General features: G+C 47.0%; 1 protein-coding gene across 5 annotated transcripts in view; it reads left to right on the top strand.

Annotated features, from left to right (window-relative positions):
* CPNE2 (copine 2) overlaps positions 1-12,641 on the top strand; it is a 947,004-nt gene that overhangs the window by 926,512 nt on the left and 7,851 nt on the right. For all 5 annotated transcript variants that reach the window (XM_069653470.1, XM_069653479.1, XM_069653462.1 and 2 more), the window contains one exon: positions 7,303-7,436. In XM_069653470.1, the coding sequence (XP_069509571.1) occupies positions 7,303-7,436 (134 nt within the window). The remainder of the gene's footprint in view (positions 1-7,302; positions 7,437-12,641) is intronic.

Raw genomic sequence — 12,641 nt, 5'->3', positions numbered from 1 at the left:
CATGAAGGGCACAATGGGAGCGTGTCCATTAAGAGACTACTTGGGCAAAAAGCATGGTTCCCCAGAATGGACAGTCTACTGGATAAAACCCTCAAGTCATGCCACATTTGCATCATCCTAAAGCCACACACCTTCCCGGAACCGTTGCAAATGTCGCCTCTGCCCGAACACATGTGGGAGGAAGTGGCGATTGACTTCTTTGGCCCACTGCCTTCTCGTACTTACATCCTGGTGGCTCTGGGTGAACACTCATGAAACCCGGATATGCAACTACTGAATTCAACAGCAGCCACAGCGGTATACCTGCTCTGGACCACATCCTTTCCATATACTGCATCCCGGAAGTCGTGAAGTCAGATAACAGACCCTGTTCAGCAGAAAGGATGCCAAGGATTTTGCTAGCTACATGGGGTTCATGCACCGACGAGTAACGCTGTCATGGCCACACGCATGATGGAGTGATGGAGCGCTTCATGGCCAACTTGAAGCGCGCAGTGCGCACTTCCAACATCACCTGTAAACCTTTGGAGCAGACACTCTACCAGCTCCTGCATGATTACAGGAACACACTGCATAGCCACCTAGGGGCTTGTCCAGCACAGCTAAAGTTTGGACGCACAGTGCGCACAAGGCTACCAGACAGCTTTTGTCTGAAAATGCCAGATGGCCGTCATCAGGATGTGAGAGAAAAGGACACTAAAGCAAAAAAGAAAATGAAAGAGCATGTGGACTGTCATCGCCGGGCCCGTCCTCCTGATTATTGTGTAGGTGAAAGGATCCAGGTGCAACAACCTACCTCACACAAAGGGACGCCACCATTCGACCTGCAACCCCTAGCTGTTACCCAAAGAAAAGGGTCCATGGTCATAGCAGCCCGCCCTGATAAGACTGTGACGAGAAATGTCTCACTTTTCAGGAAGTCTGACGCTGGCTCCAGCAGAGAGGATATCTGGGATTCAAGAAGGTGGGAAGGCTCTGGTTACTCCAGTGATGAAGATGAGTTGGCTGGTGAAGATTCTGAGCCAGATGAGGACCAAGCCATCGAGACGTCCCCAGCAGCGGGGGAGAGACCATGCAGAACCATAAGACGTCCTAAGAGGTGGATTAAAGAGATGGGGTGAGACATTATTTCATTTTGGGGGAGGGTGTAGTGTCATGCGGCAAATGACGCACACTTGGTGTAGAGATATCGCGAGAGTCACCAACTCTCGCAAGTTCTCGCTTTGGGGGCGAGGACCCCCCCGCGCGCTTCGCGCGCATTACGGGAGCACCACAGGACGCGGCAAGACGCGTCCTGCCGGCTCCTCCGAGATTAGGGCCTGGGGGCTCGCACCACGAGACATTTTAGTCCCACAGCCCTGCAACAGTTATTAGGCACGTTTGCCTAGCCTTCAGGTTCTGTATTACTTACATGTTCCTGGCAGATGTCCACTGTGCAATAAAAGACATCCAGCCAGTCATCACGCCTCCTGTCATCTGTGCAAGCGTTTACTACATAAATTGGCGACGAGGATCACCACTGCAACCCACGTGGGAACATGCAAGGAGCGACGCCGCCACCCCCTTCCTGCAAACTCCAGGTAAACCCGCCATCCCGTGGCCGCAATGGCAACCCCTTTTCACGAGGTATGTAGAGGCGCTAGGAGGGGCAGGATTTTCAGCGGCACGGCGTAGGGCTATGTTACTTAATGCCCTAGGAGTGGAAGGACAGCGGGGGTTTGAGAGTCTCACCCCGATCCCGGTGGCAGGGGACAACAATGACGTCTTTAAGGAGGCAGTTAGGAGAATAGTGAAGAGATTTGCCAGTAAAGAGAACACGGTGTTGCACAGAATACGCTTTTACACCCGCAGACAAGAAATATCTGAACCTGTCAACGATTATGTCACCAAGCTGCGAGAACTGGCAGCGCTGTGCAGTTTCGACAACAATGCTGAGAGCCTCATCTGCGACATGTTGACAGTCCACACTAACAGCAGAAAAGTTCAAGATAAATTCATTATGGAGAAAGAATTACAACTGGAGAAGGCGATCGAAATTGCCAGAGCGGTTGAAGAAACGGCGGGAAGACGAAAAGAACTCACGGGAACCCACAGTTCTGCTGAAATCCAAGCAGTCACATTTCACTCAAAGAAAGAAAGACAGACACCCGACACAAGAGAGGGGAGAGGAGGTAAGAAAGAACCTCTGAAATGCCACAGGTGCACCAGCACGAAACACCTGGCGTTCGATAGGGAGTGCCCAGCTAGAGACAAGGAGTGCTCCATCTGCAAACGCATTGGCCATTTCTCGTTGGTATGTCGGTGGAGGAACAAGAAAGTTACCAGTGTAAACACGGATCACAACAGGGAGCGAGAATCGTCCTCAGAAGATGAGGGGAGACCCACAGTCATTATGGTAAACAGCACAAGGGCAAGAAGAGAAAAGCCCCATTGCACAATCAAAATTGACGGTCGCGAAACAAGAGTTATGGCGGACTCTGGTTCGGACCTCACCATAATACCCCTATGGACATATAAGGAAATGGTGGGAAAAGAAAAGGTCCAAGTTCTCACCACACGACACAAACCCACAGTATTTGGAGGGGCGTCAGTTGAACTACTGGGATATATCAAAGGGAAGGTGGAGTTTATAGGAAGAGAAACCACCACCAGAGTGTATTTCAGCCACAAAGGCCGAGCGGTACTGGGATGGGATGACCAAGACCAGCTCAAAATCAAACTGGACCCCAGCACAGAAGACCAGGTACTGTCTGTCTGCGCGAGGAATGGGCCCATTGTCAAGAGTGACTACCCAAAACTTTTCTCGGAGGAGCCGGGTCACATCAAGGGCTTTGTCCATAAAATAATGCTCAAAAAGAATGCCGTCCCAGTCAAACATCGAGTGAGGCCTGTGCCAGCAACCGCAAGAGACACTCTCAGGGATCAATTGGACAAAATGAGAGCGGAGGGTGTCATTGAAGAAGTTGAAGCGTCAGAATGGCTGAGCCCAGTAGTGCTGATAAAGAAACCGAACTCGCAAGAGCTAAGGGTGTGTATAGACCTTCGCAGTTTAAACTTAGAGGTCATCACCGACAACTACCCACTACCGAGCATAAATGAACTCATTTTGTTGATGAAGGAAGCCAAAATGTTCTCAAAACTGGATATGAGAAACGCATACCACCAAATACAATTGCATGAAGAGTCAAAACCCCTCACAGCATTCATCACACCATTTGGCACCTATCAGTTCACCAAGATGCCATTCGGGTTATCGTCGGCAGCATCAGCGTTTCAACGCATGATGGATGTCTTGTTACGAAAGGTCAAAAACGTCGCATATTTCCAGGACGACATCCTTGTGTACGCAGGGGATGAACAAACGCATGACGCCACATTGAAAACTGTCCTGACCAAGTTGCAAGAAGCAGGGGTGAGGCTACGCCATGAAAAATGCGCATTCAAAGTGAAAGAGGTCGAATACTTGGGGTAAAAAATCTCAGAAAAAGGGATCGGTCCCAAACAAAATCTGATGCATGCAATCATAAAAGCACCGGAACCTACCAGCAAAGACGAAGTAAGATCATTTCTTGGACTGGCAGAGTATTACGCAAAATGCATCCCCATGTTCTCTGAAACCTCAGCACCACTCCGTGACTTACTCAAAAAAGGCTCGGTATTCTCGTGGCAAGAACCCCAGAAGAAGGCGGTTGAAAGTATAAAATGGCACATCATGGAAGCGCCGTGTTTACAGCCATTTAACACAGAGTGGGATACAGTCATCACCACGGATGCCAGTGCATATAGACTAGGAGCAGTTCTTACGCAGAAGAAGGGGGACACGGAGCATGTGGTAGCCTTTGCCTCGAAGGCCTTGTCCTCGGCGGAACAGAACTACTCTACCATAGAAAAGGAAATGTTGGCGTGCGCATGGGCGGTAGAACATTTTAGAACATATGTGTGGGGCACGAAATTCAAATTGGTGACAGACCACAAACCCCTCATCCACATGCTCAGCCCGGGAGGTACCAAAGTGTCCACACCCGGATTGGCACGCATTGCAGCAAAACTGCAAGAATACACGTTTGAAGTGCAGCACATATCAGGGTGGAAGAATTCGCAGGCTGACTGCATGTCTAGATTGCCAGAAGGTAAAGACAAGGCCACCACGTTTCTACAAGGAGAATGCATAGTGGCATCTATCACCGATATAAAAGCACCTGATTATATGGAACTCAGCGAGAAACATTGGCTGGAAGAGGACAGAAAAGACCCGGCCATGGTGAAAATCCGTGAGTGGATCAAGGAAGGGTGGCCAGGTGAAAAATTGGTGCCAGAAGGTATGAGACCCTATTGGAAGGTGGCCGAAGAGATATCTGAAATGGACGGAATAATAATGAAGACGGACCAGATAATCCCACCTGTAGGCATGAGGAGCACCATTCTATGCAGAGCCCACGCTGGTCACCTGGGAAACACGATGACCCGGCGCAGAGTCCGGGAGGCCTACTGGTGGCCGTCCATGGACCAAGAGATTCGCACCATGATAGAGCGCTGTCATGAGTGCCTCAATAGCGACAAAAGACTGAAACTCAGACAGGCACCCCTAATTCCCACAGAAGTACCAGAAGCGGTGTGGTCAAAAGTGGGCATAGACTTTATAGGACCTCTGGAAGCGATGGCACCAGAACATCGGTACGGCATAGTGCTGGTTGATTACCTATCCAAGTGGGTCGAGGCTGAGTTTGTCCCAAACATTACCATAGCGACGGTAATTGAAGTCCTCGCGGAAATTTTTCAAAGAGAAGGCCTCCCCAAGGAAGTAGTAACAGACAATGGGGTACAACTGATCTCACGGGACATGGAACAATTCCTAAGAAAGCACAATATAGGCCAAAAGAAGGCGGCCTTGTATCATCCCCAAGCCAATGGGCTTGTTGAAAGGGCCAACAGGTTCATTAAGGGAGCAATCCAACTAGCCACGGCTTCTGGGATGGACCCCCTAAAAACTACCAAGGAGGCCATAGCGGCCCACAGACTCACTCCAAACGGAATAACGCAAATATCCCCGTTTCGAATGTTGAGAGGGAGGAGTGCAGCCTCCACGCTCATACCACCATGGTTATCCAAAGTGAGAGAAGATGAAGCAGTGGACATGTCAGAAGTGGTGTGGAGAATTGAAAACAGCAAGGCACGCATGAAAACATGGAGTGACCAAAGAAGAAGAACCAAGCAAGCGTCAGACATTGGAGGGGGAGATTGGGTCAAAATAAGACTACCAAAAAAGGACCAAATCACGGGCTCTCGGTTCAGCAGACCCACCAAAGTGGTCCACAGGGGAACGAACCATGTCCGCACCGAGGACGGGCGCACATGGAATCTGGAAAGAGTAGCCCTATATCAGAAGAGACAAGAAAGAGCAAGAACCCTGGAGAGACCACATGCCGAAGAAGGAATAGACAACGAGCGAAGGGAACAACGGGAGCCCGAGAGAAACGACAAAGAAAGGGAAGAAACAGAGATGGAACCGGGATCGCCCATGCCAGAATCCGAACAGGAGCAACAGGAAGATCGCACTGGAAAGGGTGACCGGCCGAGAAGAGAGCACAGAAGACCGGTGAGATACAGTGACTATGTTATGCAATGAACTTCCTCTTTCCGTACCAAAGGGAGGTGTGTAGAGATATCGCGAGAGTCACCAACTCTCGCGAGATCTCGCTTTTGTGGCGAGGACTGCCCCCGCGCGCTTCGCGCGCATTACGGGAGCACCAGAGGACGCGGCAAGACGCGTCCTGCCGGCTCCTCCGAGATTACGGCCTGGGGGCTCGCACCACGAGACATTTTAGTCCCACAGCCCTGCAACAGTTATTAGGCACGTTTGCCTAGCCTTCAGGTTCTGTATTACTTACATGTTCCTGGCAGATGTCCACTGTGCAATAAAAGACATCCAGCCAGTCATCACGCCTCCTCTCATCTGTGCAAGCGTTTACTACACTTGGTCATGTGACCAAAGGGTATCTGGGGAAAGAGAGGCGGCAATAAAGTTTAATTTCCACCCACACTCCAGTGCGTACGGTCATCCATGAGTCCTGGTGTCCAAATGCGTGTCAGGCCTAATGGCATACATCACAGCACCCTTTCCATTGCCATGGAGGCAGCTGTGCGGGCAAGAGGGGAAAAAGAGGAGCAAGCTATTGGGAGCACCACCTCGTGACAAAGGGAGAGTTAATTGGAAAACAACGAAGCTGGGAGATGCACAGAGGCCAATAGATGGTTTTGAATGTGGGCCAGTACCGGTGATTAATGCCCATGTTCTGAGCCACAGGATTGTCTGTGACACCTCCAGGGTTCTAATAGCTGTCATAAATTAACTTTGGAGCAAGCATACAAGAGTTACACTGACGAATAAAGGAAGTAGGAAAAGGTCTTATTATTCTTGTAGGAACAAAAATACTTGTGGTTTATAAGTAGAGCCTGTATTTCAGAGTGGCCTTATGACATTGGCCCAGTAAGCAACAAGATACTAGCATACAGAGTCCAAGTCTTGTTAGATCTTACCTCCGAGGCTAAGGATGGGTGTAATTTAACCTTAGCTAGATGCAGCCGCTGCTACCCAGATGTTGCGACCATGTTATTTAATCATTCAGACCACTCGTTTTAGTAGCTGGTGTTTCTGGCTGTTGTCGATAATTGCTTATAAACACACTGCAGCCTTAAGCTTTCAATGAATATTGTTTAATTTGGGCATACCTTAGGTGAATGAGAGGTGTATCGGTTCCTCGGCGTCACAAGGGGAGTGTGGTTGCCCCAGCAGTTTGGGTGGTACCTGTTCATTTCCTGTTTATTCTAAATGCCAATAAAACAGTAAACAGATCTATAAAGATTGCTCAGTTGAAAGTGCAATGCCCATCATCAGGATTTAATGTTGTGTGATGTCACCCACTGTAATGTCATTAGGAGTCACTTCCTCTGCTGCAGTGAATTGGCGAAATGGTTTCAGGGAGCTTGTACAGGCACAGTGTAAAAAGGATGCCATGTTTTGATGGTGTCGCTGGGCATGGAAAACAGCACAGCCAAGCGACAGCGTACATGATTGTAAACATATGTACTCCATAACATTGCACATCCTAACCCAGATTTCAATGGCCAGAGTTCTCCCCAGGTGGCATAAGCCAAACCTTAGCAACTTCCTGCGTGTGCATCCTTTGCAATTCATTAACCCGTGTTCCATGATTATAATTGCTACTGTCTAGGAATTCCCTTAGGGAAAACTCAATTAACGACAATCTCTTAATGAGTGTGATGTAATGTGCTTCTGTGCAGGTGTGGAAGGTATTGTACAAGCATACTCTGCCTGCCTGCCCCACATCCGCTTTTATGGGCCAACAAACTTCTCTCCCATCATTAATCATGTTGCCAGATTTGCTGCCCAGGCCATTGAGCAGGATGCTGCAGCGGTAAGTTCTACCAACGAAGATGTACTGTTTGTGCATATGTTAAGTTGTGTATGCATATGAATCATTTTTACAATTTTTAAGGTGGTATTCTTTATTAATTTAAGCAGTCTGTTAATCTCGGAGAGCTTCGACTGCTGCACCTGCCGTGAGACCCCAATCCTGTCACTCTTGTACTTTTTCCATTGATAGGTTTACTGAGTCCTAATAAAATAACCAAACATTCTATGTGCCCTGTGAAGAAGCGCAAGTCCCCCAGGTGTGGGGTGTAGTGTGTAGCGTGTTGTCCCCCTCCCAGCTGTGATGACCCAAACCGAGATATTAGTTGATGGTATTGTGCTTGCCTACAGTTAGATAAATTGTTGATCGTGGTAGATGGTGATGCAACATTTGATGGCGTTGAAGATGGCTGTGCCTTTGTTTGAAGAGATAAGGTTCCTATATTCTGAATGCAACGTTTTCAGAATGGTCCTATATTTTTCATATCTAGTTGTGATTTTTACAAGATAGTTTCTTGCTTGCAGTTAGCATGGTTGATGTTATAGACTTCTTGTGAATTCCAGGGGGCAACAGGATTGAATCTCTTGAGATATTGTTTTAGTGGTGTGTGCATTTTGGCAGTGTCTACCAAGTTCAGGTTGAATGTTTTGTGAAGAGTGAATGCCAATCAGGTCATATTCTACTGTATCCAGGGGGAGGTGCTTGAAGGGACACTGTGGTGTCTTGGTTGGTTTCTACTGGGCGCGGTAAGTGTGGTGTGTTTACTGAATAGGTATAACAAGTTGGTCTCTGCAGTTCAGTGGCAGAGGATGCAGGAAGTAGACATTTGTTGATACAAAGAGCACTAGGTATATATAGTTTCCTTTTGTTGTGCAAGGTCCGGTGACGGGTTGTTTTAGGTCCATGCTGTCCAGTATTCTACCAGTGCTTTCCTGCGTTGTTGGCGGTAGGTTGAAGTCTCTGAGAAAGGTGTTATGAAAATGGTTGATTGTTGGTGTCATTTTGAGCTGGGTGGGTTTTACTCCATTTATGGTCTTGTTTGTCTTTGGGTGGTGAGCAGATCAGGGGTCTGTCTATTGGTGGGTGCAAAGACGCAGGTAATGTGCCCCGTGCAATTGCATGCTGAGGGTTCCTGAAGAATGTAGGTTCATGTGCTCTTGTGGATCATCGTGACGCCTCCTCCAACTTCCCCCCAAGGCCAAGTATTCTGAATGCTGTCACTTTTAGGGATGAGAGTGTCAATGATGTGAATGGAGCTGTGGGTGAACCAGGTCGCTGTGATGAAAAATATGATGGGAGTGTATCTTGAAGGTGAGGTCAGTGATGCCTTTAGTGTGGAGTTCTCTGAAGTGTGCACTTGAGCATGAGTTTGTATGCATAATTGTTCGGTTGGTTGGTAGAGTGTGACTTTAATTGACTAGACTTTAGATAGCATATTGGGCGGGGCGCTTGGGTCTCGTATAAGTGTAGAAATTGTAAAACATATGTGGCGTTAGCTTTATCCGGTGGGATATGGGGCAGGGTTTCTTGCACTTGGTCCAAACAGCAGTATCAGTTGTCCTCCACAGCCTTCACTGACGATACACAGGCTATAGATGTGTAAGATACTTAGTATAAAGAACACATCAGTCCGAGTCCCACCAATCACTGCTCTCATCCACTTCCCAAATGATGTTCTTAAAGTCAGCAGGTGTCCCTGCCGGTCAGAGTCAGAGTTCAGTTTACCACACTGGAGATATTGGACCCACATTGGTAGAAGAGGTTTCAATTCATGCTTTCTTCAGGCCGTGAACATCGACTTTGTTTGTCAACATTAGTCCTGCTGTTCAGAAGGCAGTGGTAGCCTTCACTCTGTTCATAACGTGGATCACTCTATTTCTCCGGCATTGGATCTTTGATAGATTCAGATACTTGAATATTCCCTGTCTGACCGGGAATCCTCAGTGATTTAAATCATTATAAACAAATGGAAATATATACATTATTTCCATAGAATTATGACTTTAGATTGCCCATTATGGTCTGTGAGCCATTCACTTGTGTAGTCCCTCCACCTCACTTTGGTCCTTTATGGCCCTAACCAATGAGGTGGCAGCATTTAAGCTCCACCCTAGTCAGCCAGCTTCAGAATTTTTCACCGCATTCTAACAGACAGATGGAATCCTCCAGCTCTCTGAGCTTTTCGAAATCTTTCTCCTGTTAGATATATTTGTTTTTCCCAAAATATATCTTTTTGCGATCTACCGATCAAGCTCTTTCTGCTCTGTGTTTCTGGGCTCAGAACACTCTTTCTTTCACCTAAAATGTGTCGAGTGAAATCCTCTTCAAAACATGGCTGAACTTCCAACTGCCAAAAAACCTTCCCTGTTCAGGGACTGCACGAGGTGCATGAAGAAACTAATTTACATGAAGGATCATCATGAGCAATGCATCTACTGCCTGTATCCTCTTGATATAAATAAATGTGACATTTGCAGGACTTTCTTCAATAAAACCCTGTAGGACAGACACAGAAAACTTCTTCTCCATTTAGAAGCCAAAGGTCTACCTTCTGACGAAGAATCTGCCAAGACAGCTCTTGTACATTCTATTAAACCATCTTAGAGGCAAACGTCTAAGAGAAGGGCCTCTTCAGTGGAAAGGAGTGTCTGTCCCTCTCATAAAAGTAAGAGGAAGGTGTAAATGGCCCCTTTGGGCTCTGGGGATCACAAGAAACGGCATCCTGAGAAAAAAAACACCTCAAGAAACGGCATCCTGAGGAAAAAAACACCTCCATAGGTAAGGAGGCATTTTAAAAAAACCCAGGGGGCAATTGTCAATGGATAAGCTGTCTACGAGCGGCCATAGTGATAGAGGCCCATCCACGACCAAGTCGTCAGCGAAATCCGTATCGTCCACAACGATGACACTTCAAACCTTGTCATCGATGACCAAATCTTCATCGTCGAAATCAGCCTCCACTAAACATTAGTCGACAAAGGAGTCCCATCACTTGTCCACAAATCTCTCGCCCACAAAAATCCCATCGACAGATAAACACAGTCAATATTGACAAAGTCATCGTCCACGAAGCCACCGTCGACAAAGCATACAACAACAACGCCGTCTACGACAATGTCAATTTCTTCGTCCATGGAGAAAACATAACCCAAAACAGCCGCCACAGACACCACTGTTACACCATGCAATGAAAAAACGGTGCCTCCTATATTAGAGACTCATGAACCAATAGGAGCACACATTTCTCATTTAAGAGAGATGGCAGAACTCCCAGACATCATTCTTCAGGAGGAGTTTTCAGATAAAGAATTTGTTGGTGAGCAACCTTTTCTCACCCCCATGGAACACAGTCGTCCCTGGCAACCAACTGTGGAGGAACTTGCCGATCCTTATGATCCAGCTCTTATAGAGTCGATGCAAAGGGTCATTAAAGAATTCAACAGACGTCAAACAGAAAAGAATAAGTCATCCATACCGAAAGAGGCAACATCTCCACAGAGGATCATCTCGCCTCGACATAGCACACCTAGAGAGTCTCCTTCCAGGAGCAGGCCACATAAAACGGCACATTCCCATGAACCTCTTCGCAGATCCAGGAGCAGGATGCTCACTGCTTCACCGACAAGGGTCCCATCTCCAAGATCATCGCCTAGGCCAAGTTCACCTGTTCAAGATTCTACATTTGTGCCTTCAACCGCATCGGTCTCGCACTGGCAAGAGGATCCTTTCAGAGATTTTTCATACCCCGAGGAAGGGGAGATTACTCATGAACCTGACACTCATAGCGAATGGGATGGTTACATAGTTGAAAAACCTAGAAAGAAAGAATCTCCAGGAGATTCTTCACCACCAGAGGATTTGGTATCTTTTCATACCATTATCGGCAAAGCTGCAGACTTATTCAAGTTACAAGTCACATTTGAAGAGAAAAAGTCACTGCTTTATGAGCACAGGGACAAACGTGGGACCGTCACAACCATCCCTCTTCTTGATACCATATGGGAATCTGGATCAAAGATACCTCGAGACACTGCACAATTGGCCTTGTGACATTCTGTACCTTGTAATACGAGGCACTTATTGTGTCCTGAAGAAAGCCTTGCATATAAGACTAACCAATATAAGAACAAGGATAAGTCGCTGTGGGATTAAAGCATTAAGGCTGGAAATGGATTCGTTTCATGTCGACACAAGAACAAAATGGGGACTGTTTAGCATAATATTAATAGGCTAATTCAAAGTCACCCATGTGCTACTAACATCACTGTCTGTTGTAAAATACTATGTGAATGAACACAAAGATCTAAATTGGTGATCAAATGTCTCTTTTATTTTTCCATTTATTTTTCTATGTTTGATGTGATTTGCAAATGTGACCAAATGGTCTGTTTTATTACAGAATATAATAAATACATGAGATATTTTAGTTAAATTGAGCCTGCCATCTCTTTATATTTGTTAAAAGATTGATGGTTTGTGAACATATGGATATGGTTTGAGAGCCAGCTGTGTTACCTCTGGTGAGGATATCGAAAGGAAGCTTGTTGTTGGCCCCCCTTTTGTTTCTCAAAGATATTGGCTACACCTTTATCTACTCCTGCTCTGGTTTCAAGACCGGAAAAGAAATACAAAGTCCCTGACACTGCGCCACTTTGTCTAAGGGGACATACTAAGCCAGATTCGGTCATCACGGTGGCAGCCAGAATAAAGTTGGCCAATCCTTCATTGGCCTTATCAGCACCTCCTGACAAGGAAGGCTGTACGTTAGAGGCCATGGGCAGGAGGGTATCCTCATCAGCTTCTCTCACCATCAGAGCGGGCAATGCACTAGCCATGACAGTGCGTTTTGACCGCAAGCCTTGGTTACGTATGTCTAAACTAACCAAGCATTTACCAGTGGATCTCCAGGAAGAAGCCAGAACAAGCATAGCAGATGGGGAAGCTACCTCAGATCATATGATTGATGCAGCAGTGGACGTGGCGGAATCAGGTTTCAGGCAAATGGCTCACGGTACTGTACTGAGGAGACAAGCCTGGATGAAAGCTACAAACTGCAGGACGGAGGTCTAAGCTCAAATATTGGACGTGCCCTTTGATGGGCAAGACTTATTTAGTAAGGATGACCACCTCAAAGGAATAAAGATGGGCACGGACACAGCTCGAGCCATCAGTTCCCTTAAAGACAAGGACAAAGACTGTAGATGTTTT

Source organism: Ambystoma mexicanum, chromosome 1p (assembly GCF_040938575.1).
Source record: "Ambystoma mexicanum isolate Mex_15411 chromosome 1p, UKY_AmexF1_1, whole genome shotgun sequence".
NCBI lineage: Eukaryota > Metazoa > Chordata > Amphibia > Caudata > Ambystomatidae > Ambystoma > Ambystoma mexicanum.
Note: the sequence above shows the minus strand (reverse complement) of the source record. Positions and strands in the feature narration are given on the sequence as shown.